The 25,609-nt window shown below is 37.3% G+C and overlaps 5 protein-coding genes across 22 annotated transcripts; 3 read left to right on the top strand and 2 right to left on the bottom strand.

The window, feature by feature from the left end:
• The first annotated feature begins 309 nt into the window (after nt 1-309).
• Nucleotides 310-14,334, top strand: LOC117782860 (lysophospholipid acyltransferase 1). Of its 2 annotated transcripts, XM_034619926.1 has the most exons (8): nt 310-880; nt 10,219-10,442; nt 10,507-10,675; nt 10,738-10,908; nt 11,249-11,596; nt 11,670-12,002; nt 13,337-13,641; nt 13,735-14,334. In XM_034619926.1, exons 1-8 carry the CDS (start codon nt 782-784, stop codon nt 14,198-14,200), a joined length of 2,115 nt encoding a protein of 704 aa, XP_034475817.1. In that variant the 5' UTR covers nt 310-781; the 3' UTR covers nt 14,201-14,334. The 2 variants fall into 2 exon arrangements, with proteins under 2 accessions (XP_034475817.1, XP_034475816.1); XM_034619925.1 differs by having other exon boundaries at nt 312-880; nt 13,337-14,334.
• Nucleotides 5,993-7,701, top strand: LOC117782867 (mucin-2-like). Of its 14 annotated transcripts, none has more exons than XM_034619947.1 (4): nt 5,993-6,101; nt 6,169-7,068; nt 7,237-7,284; nt 7,315-7,701. In XM_034619947.1, the coding sequence occupies exons 1-4, from the start codon at nt 6,092-6,094 to the stop codon at nt 7,683-7,685; spliced, it is 1,329 nt and encodes a 442-aa protein (XP_034475838.1). In that variant the 5' UTR covers nt 5,993-6,091; the 3' UTR covers nt 7,686-7,701. The 14 variants fall into 14 exon arrangements, with proteins under 14 accessions (XP_034475838.1, XP_034475841.1, XP_034475843.1 ...); XM_034619950.1 differs by having other exon boundaries at nt 6,169-6,948; nt 6,997-7,068; nt 7,237-7,701; XM_034619952.1 differs by having other exon boundaries at nt 6,169-6,903; nt 6,976-7,068; nt 7,237-7,701.
• A 1,455-nt stretch (nt 14,335-15,789) lies between the features above and the next one.
• On the bottom strand, nt 15,790-16,996 carry LOC117782880 (activating signal cointegrator 1 complex subunit 1). Its single transcript, XM_034619975.1, has 2 exons — nt 16,703-16,996; nt 15,790-16,637 (listed from the first exon to the last, which is right to left on the bottom strand). Exons 1-2 carry the CDS (start codon nt 16,939-16,941, stop codon nt 15,836-15,838), a joined length of 1,041 nt encoding a protein of 346 aa, XP_034475866.1. The 5' UTR covers nt 16,942-16,996; the 3' UTR covers nt 15,790-15,835.
• A 364-nt stretch (nt 16,997-17,360) lies between these two features.
• LOC117782869 (putative methyltransferase C9orf114) lies at nt 17,361-19,536 on the top strand. Its single transcript, XM_034619956.1, has 2 exons — nt 17,361-18,181; nt 18,249-19,536. Exons 1-2 carry the CDS (start codon nt 17,473-17,475, stop codon nt 19,007-19,009), a joined length of 1,470 nt encoding a protein of 489 aa, XP_034475847.1. The 5' UTR covers nt 17,361-17,472; the 3' UTR covers nt 19,010-19,536.
• Nucleotides 19,025-24,620, bottom strand: LOC117782875 (palmitoyltransferase ZDHHC15B). 4 transcript variants are annotated; one of them, XM_034619966.1, is made up of 7 exons: nt 23,890-24,620; nt 23,687-23,808; nt 22,952-23,058; nt 22,633-22,870; nt 22,311-22,470; nt 22,112-22,241; nt 19,025-19,792 (listed from the first exon to the last, which is right to left on the bottom strand). In XM_034619966.1, exons 1-7 carry the CDS (start codon nt 24,023-24,025, stop codon nt 19,651-19,653), a joined length of 1,035 nt encoding a protein of 344 aa, XP_034475857.1. In that variant the 5' UTR covers nt 24,026-24,620; the 3' UTR covers nt 19,025-19,650. The 4 variants fall into 4 exon arrangements, with proteins under 4 accessions (XP_034475857.1, XP_034475858.1, XP_034475854.1 ...); XM_034619967.1 differs by having other exon boundaries at nt 22,311-22,446; nt 23,890-24,618; XM_034619963.1 differs by lacking the exon at nt 19,025-19,792 and adding an exon at nt 20,155-21,233.
• Between the last annotated feature and the right edge of the window lie 989 nt (nt 24,621-25,609).

Below are 25,609 nucleotides of genomic sequence, written 5' to 3' on the forward strand. Positions count from 1 at the left end.
TATAAAATAACAGTGATGGTAAAGCTGGAAAAACATCGATTATTTCTATTGTTTTCAAAATACTACAACGAACTAATCGATGCATCAAGCGGGAAATAAAAAATTATTGTAAATAAAATTATAACAAAAAAATTGGTCATTTATTATTATTTGAAAAATTTCTTGTATTTTTTAACAAGTAACAAAAGAATCGAATCAATCGATTGCACATCGATGTTTGCGCGCTATCTCAATAATTTGCTATTTTTTCAGACGCAAATCGTAGTTGCACATGCCTTAATTTGAGTTTTAGTACTATTTCATTCAATCATTTAGGCTTTTGTTGATCACACACGTACAGATAAATTTTCAGCGTAGTAATTTTGGCATTTAATTAAGTCAACTCGCAGTTTCATTCTCGCCTTCAATCGTGTCGGACGCAAGCAACGCGAGTACGAAAGAGTAGCGCAAAGAGGAACGGCCATTTTGACGCACGCACTGTGCGATTACAAAATAAGAATAAAAATACAAATTATAAATACATAATACAGTAATATTTTCAAAATTATTGCACAAAATTATAAGTGAAGCAAATCACAGAAAACGTGACCCAATATTTGGGCTAAAAGCAGAGGCGACAATTAACAAAGCGTTCGCTGTTTTATCTGTGAATTAAGTGCAAGAATTTTCCATTGGCGGCGTTTCCTTTTCCTTTGTACGCAGCACGCGCTTTATTTACCGTTCCGTTGTTCAGATGAAGCTTTAACGAGGATAACGAAATCAAAAAAACAAATAAGCTAAAATGCTCGAGTCACCCACTTTTATTGAGAATAGTGATTGTTATGATGGCAGCCGCATTTTTACCTGGCTGGCCGACATGGTTGGCCTGTCTGTTGATTTGGTAAGTATTTATTTCCCCTCTCTCTCTCTCTCTCTCTCTCTCTCTCTCTCTCTCTTTCTATGTGTGTGTGCGTATATCTGCTTTGTTGTTAAATAATGCAACACTGCTGCGGCAACTTTAAACCGCATTGCTTTGAGACAGAATACACACTTTGCTCTCTTTTTAACAAAAATTACCACAAAAATTAATTAATTGTGAAGTACAAACAATACTTTTAGTAGCGCAAGTTTGTTTGTTGTTTATTTTTGCAATTGCATGTATGTGTATTTGTGTAGCTTGTCAATAATTTAGTGAAGGCTAAACGCCGGCTGCATATTTTGTTTTAAGGTGAAATATAAGGTGTATTCCCCGTCTCTCTCTTTCTCACTCCTTCTTCCTCAATCCAAACAGGCGCAACACGTCATATTGCAAACTTTTGACAAGCACGAATTCCAGTTAGAATTTAAGCTTTATGGCTGATTTGATTTATTCCTATTGGGAAAACTACTCACACAGCATTTTGACGCTCCAATTAGACGTTTAACAAAAGCATTTGATTGGCTGTTTATTTTATTTATTCTGCTCTAGTTGTGTATTGTGTACATTGTGTTCTATCACGCTGTCATTAACCTCTGCCGTTTGCTCAATGCTGTTGTTGTGTATGTGTATATTTACACATAAATGTATATACACGTATATTTCATATTTGTACAATCTTATGGCATAAACAACTGAGTTAAATCAGCGTCTCATATCAGCGGTTTATATATAGCTGTATGTTTTTGCGGCTACAAACTTTAACTATTTTTTTTATGGTTAGCAATCGGCACGTGTATATTTAAAACTTGTGCATCATTTTATAAAATTGTGTAATTGAAAGAGTTGGGTGCGAATTAATCACATCACTTGACGATGCCAATTGAGTCAACAGTTGAAACAGCAACTGCAGCAGAGACACGTTTAACCTATTCTCAGTCCCCCCTCCCCCCCTCTCTCTCTCGTTCTCCCACTCTCTCTCACACACACACACACTTGGAAAGCATTTCGCATTTGCATAAATGAACACAAGCATGACAACGCAACCCAAAGAGAGCTGAAGGAGAGAGGGAGAGGCTTTAAGAAGAGCGAGTAGGTGATTAGCACTTGAATTGCATATGTATGTGTGTGTATGTGTACTTGTGCTTATAAGCTCGTCTTGTGGTCCACTTGAATAACGACATTCAATCCGTATTGAGTGCTGCTTAGTGGCTGCTAATCTAATGCAAATGCAGGCTAGAACCTTTTGTTAACAATTTGCATTAGATTTAACAACAAAATGAATTGTGAATTGTATTAATTTCAATTTGTTTGATGATCTAATCCACAATGTCGTCAGCGCAACGAAAGCAGATGCGAGAAATGTCAATATAGTTCTTAAGTGTTTCCCACGAATTCTAAAACAAATACTCACACACGCACATGCTTACAAAAGTCCCAAATCTGTACAGTATTACTTTTTGTTTTTATCAATTTATTTGAATTTAAATTTAAAACGCTGCTTTTTGTTTGTAAACAAAAAATTAACAACAGCTGTGAGAGTGTGAGCCGATGCCGATGACGATGACAATGACTCAGAGAGAGACAGAGACAGAGTGTGTGCGGTCAGACAGGGCTCACGGTCACAGGGTGTTTCACGTACATGTGTATTTCGACTATAAGCGGTAAATTGGCTCGCTCACAGTTTTTACTGTTTTATTTTTTTTGTTTTACGTGTGACACATTTCAATTCGCAAGAAGGTCGTCTTGTGGCTGTGGTTGTGTGTGTGTGGGTGTGGGTGGTGTGATGTGGTGTGGCGTGGCGTGGTGTAATCGTTGCTAGCTTATCATTAGCACCAAATATTTTGTTAGTTTTATTATGTAAATTGTTATGAAGGCCAAAATCAAGCACGCAAATACACAAAGAAATGTATATACACACTTTGAAGTATTTCTGGCTTAACTGCCAATTGTCCAATATATATTTTTGAGCATTTATATTTGCAGTGTTAATTAAATAAACTGCCGCAAACAGCTCACAGCCGGCTTTAAACAACTTGGCGCTCTTTCGTCCTCTCTCTCTCTCTCTCTCTCTCTCTCTCTCTCTCTCTCTTTCTGTCTCTCTCTGTGTATCTACATCACCCACGTATCGGCGATCTTTTCTTAATTTTTTCTCTACTTTTGTTGTTGTTAAACACTCTCGTATTTTGCGCTTTTCGGAAATTTTTGCTGCTTTTGCGCAGCAACAGTTGTGGACCTGTGAACCAGAACTGGTTCATGTGCACAAAGATCAAAGTCCAAAGCAGCAACATAAAAACAGCTGTAAATCGTAATTGACATGCGTGTCAACCAGTTGCGTCCAATGCAAGAGCGAGAGAGCAAAAGAGAGAGGGAGACAGAAAAGTGAGAGCGCACTGTCAGTTTTGTGTTATTTACACCAATTCTCTCACACTCGCCATTTCACTTGGAGTTCATAAATTACATATATTAAATTAATAGCGGTGTGACCTTGAAGAATTATGATATGATATTTCTATAAATTGTTGGCAGCACGTTGCGTATACATTATTTGCTACCATCAGATAGTATTTCTTCCTCTCTCGCTCTTTTGCTCTCCAGCTTTTGCTTTTGCTTTGGCTGTTTGTCTTGTCAGCTGGCAACTAACAGCTGTTGCTGCCAAGTGGCGCCACTTTATTATTAGTGTTTGTTGTTGTTTTTTTTATTTTTATCTGAAATTTTGTATTTGCCGGTTGTTGTGAATACACTAGTGCAAAAGGTTTGTCGGCAAGTTTGATCAGCTGTTTCTCATTTTGCTTTACATTCAATTCTGTTAGCTGCACTTTTGTTAACAGATATTTAAATGGGGGATTTTAAAACAATAACAATTTGTATTCCCGTTTTTGTTTGTGAGTGTAGCTAAGCTTTGGCGCACCGAAAAAATATTTAACTTTTTTTTATCGCGCGTACACACCAAATTGTTGTTGCTGCTTTTATTGTTTTATATTTATTTATAGTCATCACGCCACCTATTTTTTTTTTTGTACGCGGCTATTTGGCGATTTTGCTTTTTCCACCTAAACCTCAACCCCCTGCAAAGTCCACATCTTTTTTTGCCAGCTGTTTTGTAGTTTGAATTTAATTAAATGATTTATAGGTTTTCTTTCCTTTATTGACTGCATGTGTGCAACAATAACAATAACAATGCGAAGAGTAAAAGTCATTTAGACGCTAAGTGATTGATTGCTGTGTTTTATTGGCAACTGGCTGAATAAATTCTAAGCTACAACTTGCAACATTTCAAGTGCTTTAAGCTGCTACAAAGAGGGGAGAAGAAAGAGGGGGAATGAGTAACAAATTGCTGCATGCATTCAATTACATTGTTGTGCACACACACGTTGCATGCCACCATGCTTATCTTTTTCTCTGGCATCCAGCTTTATATGACAACGGATGAATGCGACGTGTACGAATTCCTTGCGAGGCAGGCTAAGATGAAAGAAAGGGATATTAAAAGCGATAGAGTATTTGAAATTTAATTTTATTTTATTGAATTCTATTTCAGTTCAATAATTCATGCGCAATTTAACAATTCTTACCTTGAGCTTTCAAAGGGCCCTGTTTAAGGTTTACTACACATTAAGAGGGCACAGTCCGTCAGCTTGTCCGGCTGCTTGTCCGTCTGTCCGCCGCACCCAACTTGAAAACAAAGGCCTTGGCATTGGCTCAAGCGGTCAGCAGAAATGCAAAAAATTTAAATGCAGTATAAATTTAAAGACCAAATCATGATCAAAATGGCATTCCGATTGTAAATCGGGTCAGTTTTCTTCAAGTTATGACAGTTGAAAATTTGTCAACTCTTTGAACTAGCAACTTTACCAAAAACCGTACCTAACTTCAGTTACGCTTTCAGTTCCGGTACTAAAAATGAAACGGTTAGTTTCGGTTAACGGATCCGGTGCCGCCTCCGTTGTTATTCTCTGAAATAAATACATAGCTTAAAAAAGACGGATTTTTAAAATGATATAGTGCTAATATATTTATATGCTACGTTTTTTAAATTGAATATACTATATTTTGAAAATAGAAATTAAATTTTGATTAATAATTTTGTCGACAATAAATAGATAAATGCACGATCTTGAAGATCAAAAGTATTCTTTTACAAATCTACACTTTTTTAAACTAAAATGGAATATATTACTCTTATATATAGTCTCTCCCAAATGTAATCTTCTAAGACACGATTTCCCTTTCGTTGTCCGCACAAGCATGCAGTGCTTTTAGCCATGGCTAAAAACATGAATAGTGCTTGTAGCTCCATGAATTTCAACAGATGCTATCTCGGTTTACTGTCTGAAAAACTGGTTGATCAACATTCGTGTGCGTTGCAATAGAAATGATTGCAACATTCAATGTTGAGTTCAGTTGTGAGAATTCAGTTAATGGACAGTTTCTTACAACGTTTTCCCTGATGAGATTGTGAGCGTAAGGAATTATGAAATAAATGAAATACCTGCAAAAATAAAAGTGTATTTATGACACTTCTATGGGGCACACATATCTAAATGCGTCAATCGCAAAAAGCGTTTAATAAATACACCTAGAACCGAAACTTATCTTTATGACGCACAAATGAGGCCTTCATCGGGCCATGATCGTCTTTGTTTTGTGACCTGTGGCGCACTTATCGGCATGGTTCTTTGTGCTTATTCCTGTAGATATTTTTATGTGTACAGTGGTGGCATTTAAATTGGCATGCTTCGATTCTTTAACGCCCAAGGATGGCTAATGATGCAATTTCTACGGAAATAACTGTTTCTGGATGACTCAAGTTTCTGGAACATACTACATTGAGTAGGTTCTCCAGGAACTGCACTTGAAACGAAACTGACTTGGTCATTTACGAACTTGTTGGGTTTCTTGTAAAACAATATACTAGATAAGAGCTCAAGTATGCGCCAGAATCAGAATACAAATAAACAAATTTAAAGAGGAGCAAAACATGCATTACAATTATTAATGTAGTGTCAACATGGGAATGGAATGCCCCAATTAACCAAATTGCCTGGAAAAGACGTAGTTGTAACCACTTGAGATGGGTGGAAATGTTGTATAAAAGCCATTGTTGAAGATTCAGCTTCAACAATTCGGAAACGAAAGCGGTAAAGTAACGTAGTTCAGTTAGTTATCCTTTCGAGAAAAAATCTCTTGCATTAGATGAAATCTCGTAAGTGTTGAATGCCACACTAACTGAAAGAATCGACCTGTAAATGGAAGAATGTCTCTTTTTACAGTTCATAGTCAACTTGTGGCCTTTGTGGCGGTTGCAATCGTCGTACAATCCACAAATGCCGAGCACAGACAACAGCGTCCCAGTTGTGAAAGTCTTGTAGAAGGCACCCATCTGCCTGATCCTTCCCGATGTGCCGGCTATTATATCTGCACCAGCGGCAAAGCTGTTCATCACAGCTGCCGTTCGGGACAATTCTACGACGAGGTCCACCAATCCTGCCAATTGATCAATTTGGTTAACTGTGTCGATTTCCATGGCTTAGGTCGACGCGTTTCGGCTAGGCTGAAACCTGCTGCTGATCCTCCAAAGGAACCTTTTTCGACCACAGCTGCTCCTTGCGCAGAAACTACAAAGCCGCCATGTGATAAGCCAAAGACAACTACTCCCTGCAATATAAAGACACCACCCCCCACCACCACGTGTGAACCATCAAAGCCTGAACCTCAAACCACAACACCATGTGAACCTGAGAAACCACCCACAACTACTCCATGTGCACCAGCTTCCACAACAACAACAACTTGTGCGCCACCGCCACCACCTACCACAACAACAACTTGTGCACCACCACCTACCACAACCACACCTTGTGAACCTTCCACTACCACCTCATGTGCCCCTCCAACAACCACACCATGTGAACCTTCCACAACCACCTCATGTGCCCCACCAAAAACCACACCATGTGGTCCACCTACAACCACACCGTGTGAACCTTCCACAACCACCCCTTGTGGACCGCCTTCAACTACCCCAAGGGCCCCTCCAAAAACCACCCCATGTGCCCCTCTGAAAACTACCACATGTAAACCTTCCACAACCACCTCATGTGCCCCTCCAACAACCACCTCTTGTGGACCACCTACAACTACCCCTTGTGCCCCTCCAAAAACCACCCCATGTGAGCCTTCCACAACCACCTCATGTGCCCCTCCTACAACCACCCCATGTGGACCTCTCACCACCACCCCATGTGCCCCTCCAACAACTACACCATGTGGACCACCCACAACTACTCCATGTGTCCCTCCAACAACCACCCCATGTGGACCTCTCACCACCACCCCATGTGCCCCTCCAACAACCACCCCATGTGGACCACCTAGAACCACCCCATGTGCTCCAACAACAACCACCCCATGTGGATGTGGACCACCTAGAACCACCCCATGTGCACCTGCCACCACCACCCCTTGTCACCCAGCAATTACAACACCTTGTGACTTACCAAGAACAACAACTTGTGAGCCAACAACAATAGCGCCTGCAAAACCGAGTCTCCTCGACAAACTGATCCATAAACCTCTGCTGAACTTGCTGAGCTTGTCCAATAAGGACTGTCTACTCCGGACTGATGGAACTTTCCTGCAGGACTCTAGGCACTGTCGCCGATACTACGAATGTCAAGGTGGCGTCCGCAAGCTGCACAGTTGTAGATCAGGCAGTTGGTTCGATATTGAGGCCGGAGAATGTCGTAATCGTAGCCTGGTGCTCAACTGTGCCGCCCAACGAAATTAATCCGTGAGCTTTCTTACAAATAAGAAGGAACGTGGAGAAGTTGCAAGCATGGGGAGCATTTAGCCGGCAATTTTAATTACCTATCAATAGAAAAACCAGCCTACTACATCTTTTGAAAGTTCGTAGGAAATCTGTGTTTATATCTGTAGGATACATTTTTTTTGAAAGTCCATTAGAATTACCTGCTGAATGACCCCATTGATACTTGCAATATGAAATGCATATATATGTAAATAGCTCAATAAATCAATTAAAAACGCTGTTTATAAAAAATTTGATTGTTTAATTTTTCCGAAAAATTCTGATCTAGTTTTAATAAGTTGTTATAATTTGCTGGTTTCGTTTATAAAGGTTGTATTTAAATAGACAATTGTTTATATAATACCAAGGCTGCAAACCGGTTCTGAAACGAACCACGTAGAACCGGTTCGGTTCGGGTTTTTAAGCAGCCTGAACCGGATCATGAACCGAACCCTTGAAATTATTTACTTTGCGAACTCGAACCTAAACCGAACCGCTTTCTAAAACAAAAGGTTCGGGTCAAAAAAAAAATTATTACATAAATTTTATGGATATATTTAAATCTTCAAATAAATTTAAATTATAATCATAAATTGATTTCTTTAAAAAAAAATTTAATTGGCTCAAAATGTGGAGAAAAATGTATAACAATACAAATAATTTTTTTGTATTAAATTGAATCAAGGTACGAACCCAAACCTTGGGTTCAGGGGGTATATAAACCAATTCGCGAACCGAACCGATGTCGCGAACCGAACCTTTATCAAAATTTTGGAGGTTTGCCGCCTTGTGTAATACAACTTTTACTGTTTACATTGTATTATCTTCTTATCAAGATAACCTTAACAGCTGTTTACAGCAGCGTACTATTTATATTTGGACTTGTGCCATTGACAGCTGATTAGACAATGCTCTCATTTCTTTGTGCATGGCTGTAAATACTCAAAGTGGTTTATTTTACAGCAAGTGGCAGCTGATTAAAAGGTCAAAGATTGATTGTAGCACATTAACCTATGTATACTTTTGCACTGATTCCAAATGGGTCCAGACAATAACAAAATAATCACATATATTAAATGTATTTATATTTATGTATATTATTATTATGGAATAATAAAGCGTATTGAGATTTTTCGGTGGTTATGTTATCAGTCACATCCGCTCCAGTGGGGGGCTTAAAAGTATAGTAATTCCTTGACAATGAATAATCACTGTGCACTCAGTTATCGGTGCATGATTAGGTATGGTCTGATTTGGCGTGGTTTTTTCATATCAGCTCTAATGTTGCCTCAAAATGCTTTATCGCAGAAATTGAAATTGATGTTGATAATTAAAAAAAAAAGAACAGATAAATAACTATAGTGAGACCCTCGACTGTTATTGTTTGATGCACATTTAAGCATTATTTTAAGGAAATTTTCTTAATATTGAAAGGGTAAAAACAGGTTTCAAAAAGTCGCTCTTTGAACTATGCACTAATTGATTATATTTATTGAGGTGTTGCTTGATAGATCACAATCTATACAGTTAAAATAGTATTCGAACTAATTAATGGTATTAAATAGCAATTGAGAGACAAATGTCAACAACACATTTTAATTGCTGCGTCAATTGCCAAGGTGTATGCTAGAAATTAGAGCACATTTCTATATGCACATATATTTCTAAAGAATATATTGAATGTATTTTACATAAAAAGTCAAACGATGGCCAAGGCCATTGCAACTGTACATCGATCAGAATGTGTGATTCTGATCTGTGATCACGTTCAAGAGCAATGCACGAGTGTAAAGATACATATATTTATATATATATACCTTACCTGTAAATGTATCTTGTAAATGTATCTTACTGTATATGGCAGTTGTAGATGCAGTTGTGGCTGAGAATTGTAACCAGTTGAGTGGAAATCAATTGCACAACAAAACTAGTTAAAGTACTACAATTTAAGTGCAAGCCAAGTGTATATTCAGATTTGATTTATTTTTCTATTTATTTATTTATTTAACACCAACTATAGGCAGTCGACAAAATTAAAATAAATTGCCACTTTTCATAGTGCAGTAAATTGTTTCTATACATTTGCTTCTTAATATCTCTTAGTTAACTGATACCATTAACTTTAAGAAGCCAATTTAATTATATTATAAACAATCTTAAATTTAAAACTGAAAAGGTAATATAAAAATAAAAAAGTGTGGGAGTATTAAAGTATTCAAATTCGATGAAAATTATATCCATCATATTTTTAATTAGGTTTGGGTTATTAACCAAACACTGATATATGTTAATTAATTAAATAATTTATTTGTCAAATTGATTTTAAAAAAGCCATGATCAAGCGAGATTCGAACCCGGAGCTTCTGCTCATGAATCTAACACACTAAACAGAAAATACATGGGAACTTTGACCTTTAATTTAACGCACTTGGAGGGCGCACTTTTGGCTTATTGAAGTAACATGATTTTACTTGTTCCTAACATGATTTGTTTTCGTATTATTTCTTTATAGGTCAATTTCTTAATATGCCAAGTATCGGCGCTCTTCCTGGCCTCGCTCTTCCGTTCATTTCTTCATCCTTCGAAGGTGTCCTGCGAGGTGCGTCACGCCTTTGGACTGTCATTGGGATTGACCTTTGGCTATTTTTGCTTTGGTCAACAGGCTATTCATATCGCTGGATTGCCCTTAATATGTTACATTGTCATACGCACACAGGATCCACGGATTGTCCAGAGGTGCGACCAGAAACGTACTCCAAATTGAGATTGAAACTGATTTGTATCTGTTTTGCAATTGCAGGAGCGTCATGCTGGTGGCCATGGGTTACTTGCTGTGCGTGCATCTGATGCGACAGTTCTATGACTACGGATCCTATGCACTGGACATAACCGGACCACTGATGATCATCACACAGAAGGTGACCAGTTTGGCGTTCAGCATACACGATGGTTTCGTGCGCCAGGATGAGGTGAGTTAACTTTAATTGATGTCAATTAATTGCTAATAACTTTCAATTATTCGTATTGACAGGACTTGACAAAGGCGCAACAATATCATGCAATTCGAAAAATGCCCTCAGCTCTGGAATATTTCTCGTATGTGTGGCATTTCCAAAGCATTATGGCCGGCCCGTTGGTCTTCTACAAGGATTACATTGAATTTGTCGAGGGCTACAATCTATTGAAGCGTCCGGCATCAAATGTGAGTGGTCCACAGAGATGTGCTGACCGTGTGTGGCATGTGGGGCATGTGATTATGTGGTCAACTGCATAATAGAACTGCAATGAATCCATTATCTATGCAACTGTTGCAACAACACAAACAAATCCAACTAGAATACATACCAAAGACATGGAGAGAGAGTGAGGACAAAGTGAATTGACCTTTCAATCCACTGTCTGCCATTTGCCAGCAGTTGTCTGTTGTCTGCCATCCTCTTTGTCCTTTGTTCATCGTTCATCGTCTCTGACTCATCAATTTCAATTTGTGCAATTCTCTCATTTCCACACATTACATTACGAATGATTTTCGTTGATTTCAGGCCAATCTGGACAATGGGAAATCGGAATTGGTATTGGAACCATCGCCAACGAAAACAGTGATACGTAAAGTTTTGGGCAGCATGGTGTGTGCATTCATATTCATGAAGTTTGTGAAAATCTATCCAGTGAAGAATATGAAAGACGATGACTTTATCAATGGCACAAGCATACCCTATAAGTTCTGGTATGCCATGATGGCAACCACCTGCATACGCTTTAAGTATTATCATGCATGGCTTTTGGCCGATGCTATATGCAATAATTCTGGCTTGGGTTTCACCGGCTACGATAAGGATGGCAATGCCAAATGGGATCTAATATCAAATATTAATGTGCTCTCATTCGAGGTGAGTGCGAGATACTTTTTATATATGTACATTTTAAACAACTTATAATACAATTATATTTCTGTTTTTGCAGTTTGCCTCAAATATGCGCGATGCAATTAACAATTGGAACTGCGGCACAAATCGCTGGCTCCGCACACTCGTCTATGAGCGTGTGCCCAAAAAGTATGGCACACTGTTGACCTTCGCACTGAGTGCCGTGTGGCATGGTTTCTATCCGGGTTACTATTTGACCTTTGCCACGGGCGCCGTTATGGTTACAGCAGCACGTTTCGCACGTCGCATGTTCCGTCATCGCTTCCAGAGCACACAAGTTACGCGCATGTTCTACGACATTCTTACCTGCATCACCACACGCATTGTGATGGGCTACGCCACATTCCCATTTGTTCTGCTTGAATTTATGGTAAGTCTTCATTTCCATCAAGGCTGCAAAACTTCAATAATTTGAAGAAGGTTCGATAGGAAATTAAATTTAATTATATACAGGGAATTACACCGGAATAGCACCGAAACTGAAACCGTAAACGAAATTAATTCTCTGTCAAGAACCGAATACCGAAACGTTTGTACCAGTAAGGCTGTGGTAAAGTTGCTAGGTCAAAGAGTTGTCCAACTTCCAACAGTTATAACTTGACCAAAACTGAATAGATTTTCAAGCGGAATGACATTTTAATCATGATTTAGCCTCCTTATTAATTCTTCATTCAAATATTTATCATCTAGAATATTTGATATTTTTTCGATTCTAAGCCATCCATCATCCAATTTTCCATACCAACCCCTTGACATTTTTTCAAAAACTTTGAACTCTCATAACTTCATCAAAAATTAACCGATTTTCAAGCGGAATGTCATTTTGATCATGATTTGGCCTCTAAATTAACTCTGCATTTAAATTTTTAGCATTTAAAAAATTTGATATTTTTTCGATTCTAAGCCATTTATCATCCAATTTTCTATACCTACCCCTTGACATTTTTTCAAATACTTTGATCTCTCATAACTTCATCAAAAATTAACCGATTTTCAAGCGGAATGTCATTTTGATCATGATTTGGCCTCTAAATTAACTCTGCATTTAAATTTTTAGCATCTAAAAAATTTGATATTTTTTCGATTCTAAGCCATTTATCATCCAATTTTCCATACCTACCCCTTGACATTTTTTCAAAAACTTTGAACTCTCATAACTTCATCAAAAATTAACCGATTTTCAAGCGGAATGTCATTTTGATCATGATTTGGCCTCTTAATTAACTCTGCATTTAAATTTTTAGCATTTAAAAAATTTGATATTTTTTCGATTCTAAGCCATTTATCATCCAATTTTCCATACCTACCCCTTGACATTTTTTCAAAAACTTTGAACTCTCATAACTTCATCAAAAATTAACCGATTTTCAAGCGGAATGTCATTTTGATCATGATTTGGTCTCTTTATTCGTTCTGCATTCAATATTTTTGAATTTGTTAAAAAAGTTTTTTTTTTTGCTCTAGGTCTAGCTAGTTATTTCGAATCCGAAACCGTAGCTTATATTTGTTTCGGTTTGATTCCCTGATTATGAATTACAATATTATTTTATAAATTCTCAAATAATGACGCATGCAAATTATGATTTATTTTCAATTTCCAACGAATTTTTTGTACAAGAACTTCAATTCAAGACAGTTTTGCAGCTTTGTTTTCTATAAAGAAAGTAAAACGAAATCTAATCATTTGCTTCTTTTATATTACAGGGCAGCATCAAATTGTACCTGAGATTTTATTTGTGCCTTCATTTAATTTCACTAGTGACCATATTTATATTACCAAAATTCATACGGGGTGAGCCGCGTTCACAACGTTCCAGCCGGAATTCCGCCGGAACGGATGTGAAGGCTAACAATTGCGATGGCAAGATTACGGCTAATGCTAATGCTGATCAGCCGCTGGCGTTGGCCAACACCAATGATCTCAATGCTGAAGAGGAGGAGGAGGGTGAGGATAGTAAGCTCGCTAAACGTAATGACACAATGCCACAGCAACAACAACAACCACAACAAACGCTACAATACAATCTGCAACAGAGTCAGTCACAGCATAATGATAAACTCCAACCACGCCCACAGCAACCGCAAAGTCCAAAATTGGCACGACAACAACAAGCAATAATAACTTGCGCTCGAGACGCGATCACAGTGCCACACGATCAATGCGAAATGGATCAATTGTCGAGCAAGCTGAAGGAGAAAATTGAAGCGGAAACCAAAAATATTGAGGAATTTATTGATAAGACTGTTACCGAAACTGTTAGCGGCATCGTTGAGTTCAAAAACGATCTGATGCGCGACATTGAGTTTCCCAAACTGAAGCTAGCCGCCGGCACAGTGAGCAGTGGTGCCGCCAATTTGGTGGATGCCGCTGCTGCCGGTCTACGCAAACGCAACATATCCTCCACTGTCCACGATAGTAACAGCAACAACACTGGCACTGCCACCACTGACCATGCCCCGGAGGAGAACAGTGGTGCATTCTTAAAGAAGGAAATCGATGTGATCAATGCCGTCGTCCAGCAGGCGAATGTATTGCCTGCTGTGCTTAGCAATGGACATGCCAAATAGTAGCTGGGCAATGTATTCAAACGGCAGCTGCAATAAACTGGACAATTTGAATTGAAACGGCTGGGACAAATGGAAGGGTTCAACAGAGGGAGTAGGTGCTGCTGCACACACACATACAAACACACACACACACACACACACAAAATAAACGCACACAAAAACCACGCCAATATAATTGCAAAATCAAAAAGCTAATTTAAACTTAAATGCATGTTTTGATTTCCAAATTTTATTTATAAAAAAAAAACAGAATTACAAAGAGTTTATAAATTGTGTTTTTTACAATGCATGTATAATTGAAGATATGTAATAAAAACAATATTGTATAGTTGTCAAAACTAAATAGCCAAAAAAAAAAAATAGTTAAATACAACGGATTCAAAAATTGATTCATGTTCAAGTGTTTTTTGCTCAGCCTCGTCAGCATATATTATTATTATTCTTTTTGTGAGCGACTGTAAAAGAATGCTTTTTTATACTGGATGAATATGAATTCTATCTGTGTATATTGAAAAATCTAAATGTGCTGCTTGATGACGTATAATTGTTGTTAATTGTATGTAATTATCGTATGTATTTCGTTGTTGGTTTGTTACGCGCAAGCAACGTCATATATATTTATGTATCTATTATGTATTTAAGAATTCTTCCACTATGTACAATTTGTTTACATGTTTACCATATAGTCTATGTACAAGTCCAAAAGAAGAGAAAACATAACAGAAAACAACTGCTTATTTGTATAATATTATCAAGTTGAAGAATGAACAAATCGAACTAATCCTAAAGGAAAATGGCACCAATTAAATCCTCTGAAGCCTTTGCTACAATAAAATAAGAATTGACAGAAATATCACATATAAACTCAACCAAAACTCAACTTTAGACTGAAACCTTTGAAGAGTAATAAAACTATACAAATATAATTGAAACAAACAGACGAAACACGCGTAGTTCAAGTTAGTTGTTAAGAAACATTTATTTTAAATCCGTAACGATATTATCATTGTTTTCAAGCAATTGTGCAACATGCCGTGTGCTAAGTATATACATGTATGTGTGCCTGTGTGACAAAAACAACAACAACAACTAAAACTAAACCAAGGCTTTTAACAGCCTGAATCTAATCTATGTACTTCTTCTTCCCTGGCAATGTTTGCTGGACTTTTTGTATGTTTATATTCATTAAAAAAAAAAACAAATCCTCTACTCCTTTTGTAGTTTAAGCACATTGACTTCTGCTATACATGTACTAGTGTATGTATTTTGTTTAAACCATTTTTTGTTATTTTCAAATAAATTTAATCATCACACACACGTATATACGTACATATATACATATGTATATTTTTTATATTTATAGTAATAAAAGAAATCACAAAACAAAAAAAAAATAATATAATAAAAAATGCAGAGCACATTTGTTTGGATTGAGAACGTTCCTCGGGGACAAGAGAAATGGAGAAATGCACAAAACTAAATGTATTTATTAATTGTCCAGTGACTAAATACAAAAGATAAATGCGACACGGTACAAGACAAACCTAACAAACTTGCCTACAAAGAAAATATAATAAAAATAAAATGCATTAAAGTTTAAATCGTGTATTATTTCGATTTTATTTAGAATGTACATTAAAATGTCAGACTGCCAGTGATCTTGTAAAAGTCTTCCACCTCCTGTGAGGACTTGATCACACACATGTGGACTTCCTTGCATTGGGCAGTGCCGAAATCGTAGTCACCGTAACGTTTAAGGATCTCACGGCCATCAAAGTTACTCTTGTTATCCTTGCGATAGTGATTATTAAGCACGGTCATGTGCAGTTTAATGCTATCCCGTTGATTGTTGTCCGTGGCACAGAGTCCGGTTGTTTGGAAATGTTTTAGGCATTTGTCGGCGAATTGTTGCAGCTCTGGCGACTCCACAGCCGCATAAAGCACTCGAACCGAGCTTGGATCATCGTTCATGATCTCGAGTCCCTTGATTTTCAGCTCAAAAGGTGTGCTCAAGCCGGACAACCATTGGCGACACGTCTGCAGCTCATTAACAGCATTCTTACGCTCAGCATCATCCAAGAGCACATAGACGCCCAATGTAATATGAATGCATCGTTCCGATATAAATAACTCTGGATCTATGCCTGGTAGCTGGGCATCCAAAATACTTTGCTTAAGCTCCACAAAACGCTTCAGCACTTGGCCAGAGTTAAGAGGAACTGCCAGAAAGTGAGTGGGTCTCATACGCTTGCGTAGCGAATCAATTAACAAACGTATTTTTCTCAGTGCAGCACAAACATTGCTGCGTTCATTTGATTTGATAAGCAAATCATTTGAAATGTCATTTTGTCGTGGCACGTGGATATCAGTTTTGGTCTCAGTTTCAATGCGACGTTTTGTAGATCCCTTTAAGCCAATCAGACCACCATAAAAAGATCTGTAATTGTACATAAAAATATCTAGTTTATAAAAGAAAATAGATAAGCATAAACAAATATTTACTTGGGCACATGTAGCGCCAATTTGAAGCTGCCGTCGGGCAGTTGCTCAATGTTGCACTCGGCACTGTCCTCCCCGTAATCATCATCAGCGTAAAGATCAGGTTCTTCATAACCCTTGGATGTATTTTGGTTTTTAGAATTCCATTTACTGCCACCGAAATCGTCGTGCACTGCGTTGACGCGATAGTTGCGATTGTGACTCAAGCGTTGAGTTGCAGGTGCAAGAACGTTGCGACTCATTTTATTGCAAAGAATATATAATATGAGCAACTTAATGAAGCTTTTAACAGGGAATACCCAATTTAACAGGGAAATCCGTTGTCAATTGTATTAGCGATGTAGCTTTGTCGATTACTGTTGCCGACTTGGCTATTTTATAGCTAGTCCTGGCTCTTTTCAAAGTTCGTTTGCTTGAAAATTGTTATTAGCTGGATATCTAGCTTCTTTAAATTAATTTTTAGCTATGTTTTGCTCTTAATATTTTCTGTAAAACTGCGTAAGAGTGCCCACAAAATCAAATTAAAATGTTTTCCAGCCAGAAACAGCAGTTTTTTTCCTCTAAAAAGTTGGCAGCGCTGCTGCAAATTATATTTACGATAGCTTTGTCGATACACAGCCGCTAAAATGCCCACAATCATCAATATCGATATAGTATCGATATAGCCATATCGAATGCCATCCCTAATTGCTATTTACACGTGCAATTTTGGCGTTTGTTTTTAATGTTTTTCAACTACTTGTGGAGTTATTTATCAACATAAACTCAGCACAATGTCTGCAATTATCGCTGGCAGTAGAAATACAAAACCCACGGAACCCCACAAATCATGGAAGAAGATAAACGAGGAGCGTAAGTCACTTAAACGGCAACGGAAGCAGGACAAGGCGCTAAAGGATTTGCAGAGGGCGCAGGATGATGAAGCGGCGGCAAAGGATGCCTCTGAAGCAGCAAAAAATGTGAAGCCCAATCCATCAACTGTGAGCATAGCCGTGCCAGGATCTATACTGGAGAACGCGCAATCCGCCGAACTGCGTGCGTATGTTGCCGGACAAATTGCCCGGGCTGCTTGCATATTCCGGGTGAATGAGGTTATTGTATTCGACGATGTGGGCGTGGCAACAGCTCGCGAGACAAAGCGTAGCTACGAACAGGATGCCGAAGGCAATGGATCGGCTACAGTGAGGAGTAGTTCCCTGCAATTGGCGCGCATTCTGCAATATCTGGAGTGTCCACAATATCTGCGCAAATACTTCTTTCCCCTGCACAAGGATCTGAAGTACTCGGGATTGCTGAATCCACTGGACACGCCACATCATCTGCGACAGCAGAGCAAGTTTCGGTATCGCGAGGGCGTCGTGTGCGACAAACAGGCCAAGGAGGGACACAGCTATGCAAATGTGGGCTTGTTGAATGATGTGCTCATCGACAAGGCCCTGGAGCCAGGTGTGCGGGTGACAGTCAAAATGGAGCCACCAAGTGGTGAGTATTGCAGCTGCCATAACAAGAAGATCAACCAACTAATTTAAGGTTTCACTTTTGTATGCAGAGACGAGCAGGAAACAGCGCGGCACATTGGTCAGTCCGGACGAGCCACGTCGGGAGACCGGAGTCTACTGGGGATATCAGGTGCGCATTGCGCACTCGCTCTCCGAAATATTCACAAAATCACCCTACGAAGGTGGCTACGATGTGACAGTGGGTACATCGGATCGCGGCACCAACGTACACGATGTGCCCAGCAAATCGTATCAATACAATCATATGATTATTGTCTTTGGCGGACTGCAAGGTCTCGAAGAGGCATTGGAAAACGACGATAAGTTGACGGTAGACGAACCCGAAATGCTCTTCGATCACTATGTAAATGTGTTGCCCAAACAGGGATCACGCACCATACGCACGGAGGAGGCGCTGCTCATAGCGCTAGCTGCTCTACAAGAGAAACTGCAGCCACAGCATGCAGATGTGGAGAGTGATCTGAGTGATCTACTGCCGCGTAGTGAGGATACCGGCATCACTATGACACGCGATGTCCTGGTGAGCAAGAAAAAGAAGCGTAAATTCGAAGAGAAGCCTGAAAATCAGGCCGAATCAGAGCCAGCTTCAACACCAACACCCACACCAGCGACAATTCCAATTGCAACTCCAAAACCAGCTCCGCTGCATGCAAATCCATTCAACGATCGTGCATCACAAGCTGCTGCCACAGAGGCAGATTTTGAGGTGGTGCCTGCCACAAAGGCTGTGGCATCTCCTGCAGCTAAGGCCAGCAATGGCAACGATGTTGATTTGAGTCGATTCGATTGAGTTCTCTGCAATGTTAATAGAATTACATTTTTCAATTTATTGTTTTTTTTTAACTATATTTGTTAACTATAGTGTATACTCCCCAAAACTCTTAATATACATAATATATATATTGATGACATTGCAGTGATTTCTTTTGCATAACTAGCTGTATCTGTATCTTAATATCTGAGAGATACCCTTTGATTTTTGTTCATAACGCTCTAATAACATTTGACTTATGCATCTATACAAAAATGTTGGAATGTGTCTTATCTAATTCTAATCTGTTCAACGTCTCTTAATACAATACTCGCTTTTGTTGGGTTGAGCTTAAAATGCAGCGTTCGATATACATAGGCAGATATAAGCAGCTATAGGCATTTACTACATACGATATATATATAGTATATACGAGTAATAGGCGTTATTCAGTCAAGTCACTTGCACTGTCAACATAAGACACAAAGAATTTGATAACAATGGTGCGCTTATCATACAATTTAACTTAATACAACTCTAGTACAAAATATAGTATACCTAGAAACTAGACACACACACTGGAATGGCCTAAAGTTTTTCACTTTCCATATGTACATTCATAAACTCTTCCTTCCTCTCTATATGTAATACGTGGCCACATTATCGCTGCTCATGATTAGCTATGGAATGATTGAGTCCTGAAAGCGTGCTTCTGTCAAAAATTCCTCCTCCAGCTCGATGCGCGTATCGCTATGATAGCCCAATAGTGATTCGGTATCCTCCTCAAGATGTCGTATGGGATAGCTAATGCCATCTCCAAAGCTAAGAGATTTTTTGCATAATAATATGTAACATGATTTATAAATACAGATATAGAAATAACGAACATTACAGCATGATTATGGCAAATTGATGTGTGTTTTGAAATTGTGCTTGAGATGCTTGATGATTAATTGATACGGTGCAAGAAGCAAGAAGAGTTTACAGAGACTTCGACTTCGATTTGATATTGGCAAATTAAAAACAAACCTGAGCGTATTTATAAATATATATTTATACCTTCAACTTTATCGATTTAATGTCAAGTATACAAAATATAGTTATATCAAAAGAAAAAGCCATAAATCTAGTGAAAAAAACAAACTTGCAAAATGTAAACAACTAACTACGAGTATGTGTAATTATTAAAGTTAATAAAAGCATCAATAATGCCCCAGTTTTAAATTCGTGTCTATTCTCATGGGCTGTGCTGTGGATCATTTTGGTATTACAACAAGTCTTTTATGAAATTATATAGAAAATAATTAGACAATTTGCTGGTATAATTGTGAATTCATCGAATGATTATTATTATATTAATATAAATTACTAGTTGTATATGTGCTCAAGAGTTGCTTAAAATTCGTACAAGATTTAACAAGAATTAAGTTAATGCTACTACTTAGTATTGCCAAAAGTTCAATTCAGTTAATTTCGTCAGGCGTGTCATTTATATATATATGTATAGGAAAACAATTACTTAGCCTATATATAATATGTACTTAATGAAATATATATATTGATAGTCTCATTGAAATTGATATATAAAACATATATGTATGTGTACTGTCTGTTGGGAATTGGAATCAAAGTGAGAGATTGGGGATCGATTTGAACTGGGCAAGTAGCTGTAGCAGGTTAAGAGGTATACATTTTACAAATACATTATCTCAATCGTTAATAAAACTTACGAATATATATATTAAATACACATTTACAACACATTTCAAATCGACTGGCACGAGCTCTGGCAGCTACCATTTAATAAGAACAACATCATGGAACTTCTTCTTCTGCTTGCATGTGATCCTGGCTATACAAATTAAATGATATCTATACGATCTTATCAGCAGCTCCATTGGCCAACTGGGAACCACCGTTCAACACGTTAGCATCCTTAACCGACTGATCACCGATTATATCAATGACAACGCCGGCATTGCTCGGGTCTATCGCTGAAGCTTCAGCAGACAGTGGTAATGGTATTGTTTGCTCAATGTTAACAATTACTTGACTAGACGGGATTTGTTGTTGGCCATTGTCTAGCTCCAGATGAGGTTGATGATTATTGAGGGGTATTGCGTCAATCAACTTATCTGTCGGTTGGACATCTAACCTGTTGTTGGTGTTGTTGCTGTTGCTGTTCATGGTGTTGCCCATCGCATCGTAACGCAGGTTGCCCGTCTGATCTGTCGCCGTTGGGTAGCTCAATCCGTCACCATGACTAAATCACCATGTTAATCGTTGTTGTTGAGTTGTTTGATTTGTGAATAAGCAGAAGGTAGGTTTTGTATTCGTTAACATAAATTGAAACAGAAAACAAATTGTTGTTGTTGTTGTTTGTTTGTGGTAATTGCATTTTGTTTGCTTGTTTGTTAGATTTTGCATTTTATACAAATTTTGTTTAGTTTCGTTAAACAAGTCGTGTATGATATAAGTAAGCATATTGTTAATTATAATTAATTACATCCCTGCAGCAATGCTTACAAAGTCTAGAATGTATATATATATAGATAATACTGTCTGGCTGACCCTAAACCAATTGCAGAAAATAATAAAAAAAATTATAATTATGACATTGTTCGACATTGTTCATTATCCGTTAACTGCACTGAATTCTAATTAGCCAATTTTAGTAACGATATTGGTCATTGCTTAAAACTATATTACGTATACACTAAAAAACAAATGAACATTATTTCTCAGGGAAATACAGCTTTCGTTTTGACACAATCTCTGGTTTAACATTTACAAGGTTTCGACTTAAAATATTAAAAACAATTTTTTTTTTAACTAATTAGTATAATTTGTTAAGGTGCACACAACACATTCAGAGAGCCAAAAATCGTATATATGAAAAAATGTGTATCTCCTATTCGTAAGCGTGTAATTTAAATTTGAAAACATGCCTTTAATTTGCCAAATAGTGAGAAGTAGCTTAAAAAAGCGAATAACAATAAAAAAACACACACACAAAAAACAACAACTAAAGAAAAGGTCAGAGCTCGTTTGTATCTTTAGAGTGCAGCATATACATATATATTAGTAACAAGTGCAATGATCTAATGATATATGAAACAATGTATGAATGCATCTATATACCTGGTAAATATGGGCAGGAACCAGTACTGCCAGTCGTCGCCAAATACCTCGCAAAAGTTGGCATAACGGCCCAGATTATAACCATTCTTATCCGGTCCGCCAACACGAAAGACGGGAGCTCGAAACGATTCTGTGTATGGGTCGAAAAGGTATAGTTATAGATTATTATTGATATAGATATGTTTAGATATATTCTTACCCAAAGTGGTGCGATTGACGAGCACCAAATAGATGTGATAGCCGAATAAGCTTACCAAGCTAATGGCAAACATGATGGATATGAAGAACAGAAAGAGTATGTGAAAACGACCCATGCCGCTGCCATTAAGTTGTCCCTGTTCCAAGTAATGGTTTTCGTTCTTTATATTATACACATATTGCAACATATATATGTATATTGGTTATTATAATATATTAAGTTTAATGCACATTCACAAAGCAGTACTCAAGCAGTAATAATAAATTACATGCAACAATAAGTATACTATATTGAACTACACATGTATCTGTGAGAAACTTACCTGCCAAAACTGTATGAAATCATGCAGCGTGGTGAATGCAACGTATAAACAATAGATCAATGCATATCCCAGAAACAATACAAAGAATTTGTAATTGAAAAAGTTAACGCAATTGTTCACCCAGGGGCAATGATGGTCCATTTTCAGCACACAGCAACTGCAAACGCTGCAATGATGCGATCGATCTGGTTTAATGATCTTGCATTTGTCACAAAACCTCACAGAGCCGTTCATTGTGCTGCAACATTAGAGTTGTAGTTGGTAAATGTGCAATTGATTAATAAATAAATCAACAAATGATTGTTTATCACAAACTAACCGATTTGTTACTGGCAAATTGCGCGCAAAGTTATTTAATATGCGCTTTTGCGTCTCCGGATTATCCGCACGAAACAAATGATTCACCTCCTCATCCGGAATGCGCCACTAAAATTATAATTTATATACATGTATTATAAACATAATCATTTGTTTCTAGCAGAGACAGTAAATATTTATTATTATTCTTTTTTTTCCATTGAAAAAATCATTCGGATATACTAACTTTAAAGGAGCATGAAATATAAAAAAAAAAAATTCTTTAAGGATAAATTCAATACGATCAAAAAATTTATGGTTTACTCATTATTATTTTACTTATAAAATAAAGATAATCTTTGAGCAAAATAAATAAAATTTAATAAATAATCATTATTTTTGATAAAAAAAAAAAAATAATAAAACTCATAAAACAATAATTATTTCGTAAGTAAAAAAAAAATTATTCCTTAAGCAAAAAAAAATAAAATTCATAAAATAATTATATTTTATGAGTTTTTTTTTTTTGTTCAAAATTATTTATAAATAAAATAATAAATGAGTTTTACAATAAAACTTATACATGTATCATGAACATAATCATTTGTTTCTAGCGTAATGATGATTTGTCAAGAAATCTAGAATTGTGGAAGTCCAAAAACGCTGTTATCGCCTGCGTTTTGAATGTTTTGCTGGGCATTAAGCTTATCAGTTGAAATGAAGGCGTGTGAATCACCATAATCTTTTGTGCACTTACATGATCCGGCACGCGGCCAACCGATGTGGAAATGGTTTTCCAGTAGGACCATAGGAATAGTATCAGTGTGATATGATAAAAGAAAAGCATGAATATCATGGACACACGATTTTCCGTGTTTACTGCAACAACGAGTGGAGTAATATTTAATAGATTATATTTTAGATATTTAAAAATAGTATATTGAATTTGTCGCTACTCACGAACACATAGCTCCACTACATAGGCGTAGTAGGACCAGCCGATAACGGCGAATATGAATAGAACGGGAATCCACTTGAACACAGACATGCAACAGCCGCAAGGTGTCTTCCTTCGACGATTGTCGTCGTTGCCCATGCTATTGTTATTGTTTTATGGCAACAATTTAATGCTGCCTCGATGATCGAATCGTCTCTCTCTCTCTCTCTCTGGCCCAACCTTGTGTGTGTGTGTGTGGGTGCAATATTATGCCCGATGTCGTGATTCGCCGTTGCCGCTCTTGTAATATTGCCTTATTTGTTCCTTTTGTCAAATTCCGAGGTGAGTCGCGATTTTATCTTTATCTCTGCAGGTTACCCTTTAGTGAATCACAGCTAGCTAATTGCCGCAAACCCAATACGGAAAACTCATTGGTGGTTAAGGTATTTTTTTTTTTTTTTTGTATACCAAAGACACTTTTGCTTTTCTCTTCTGCCGCGATGAATACAGCTGGGTGCAAGTGAAAGTGTTTGTTTCTAGCTGGACGCCATATTCTGCAATGCTTTTATTTTCTCAACGTCGTCGCTTGCTTGTTGTATGAAGTAGTTTAAGAAGCGATTCCTTTGATAACCTGATTATTTGTGGTACGAAATATAAGTATTAAATTAAACTGTGTGCACACATTCACTCGCACATTACTGCACACACATACACGGGAAAACGACTCTGAATGGCTAAAGGCGAAGAGAGATGGGCGATATGCTTGAGCTGTTGATAATATATCGATATGTTGAAATTTACGATAATTTTAAGCAATATAACGAACAAATAAATACAATTAATTTTAAAGCACTACTTGCTTTGTTTGAGCTTTAAGAATACGATTTGGCTAATTTGCAAACGATATAAAACGAAAGCTTTGAATAGCTTTATATTGCTATTTATTATATATTGGAACAAAATTGTTGACTGCCAGTGCTGCCAGCCAGCCAGTAGTGATGCCGCGCATTGCGCATATCGATGCATACAGTGACGTCATGAGTATTGTCCACATTTTGCCGAGATCGAGTTGGCAGCACTGAAACTACACTTTGAAATCAGCTGTGCCATCTCAACACTGACGGCCAACACTGATAAAGATTACAATTTTAAAAATTCAAAAAAACTAAACAAAAAATGAATAAATTTAATGAAAATCTAAAATTCAAAACTAGATAAAATAGAGGTTAACATTTTAATGAACGTTCCAAGTTCGTCATCCCTCGGGGAGAAAACTTAGAAAATTAAATTCTTAAAAGACAGATATAAAAAAATCGAGAAAATTCTAACAAAAAATCTGCAAAAAATTAAGATAAACAATAAAAATTTTTAAAACAGGTACAAAAATTCCGAACAACTGTTTTCTAAAATGTACCTATTTTTGAGTAAGAAAAATCGAGCCAGATCGGAAATTTTTACGGGATGGCAACGCTCGGTTTAAGTACGCCGCACGGCGAGTCAGTCAGCCCAATAAGAATCCAACTTTCAGTATTATAGTAACGTGTGCCGTCGCCAGTGGTAGATATATTCTGTCGCATATCGGATTATGCGTACTGCGTGCGTTTAAAAATTACAAAGTAATCACACAAAAAATTAATTAAATTTTTAGACTGTTTACTAGCCACTTACGGCAAACAACGGTGTCGTAAACCTTTTGCCATTTACAACAATTCATATTAGAAATTTTGATTGTGCAAAGTGTAT

This window comes from Drosophila innubila, assembly GCF_004354385.1.
Source record: "Drosophila innubila isolate TH190305 chromosome 2R unlocalized genomic scaffold, UK_Dinn_1.0 1_C_2R, whole genome shotgun sequence".
Taxonomy (NCBI): domain Eukaryota; kingdom Metazoa; phylum Arthropoda; class Insecta; order Diptera; family Drosophilidae; genus Drosophila; species Drosophila innubila.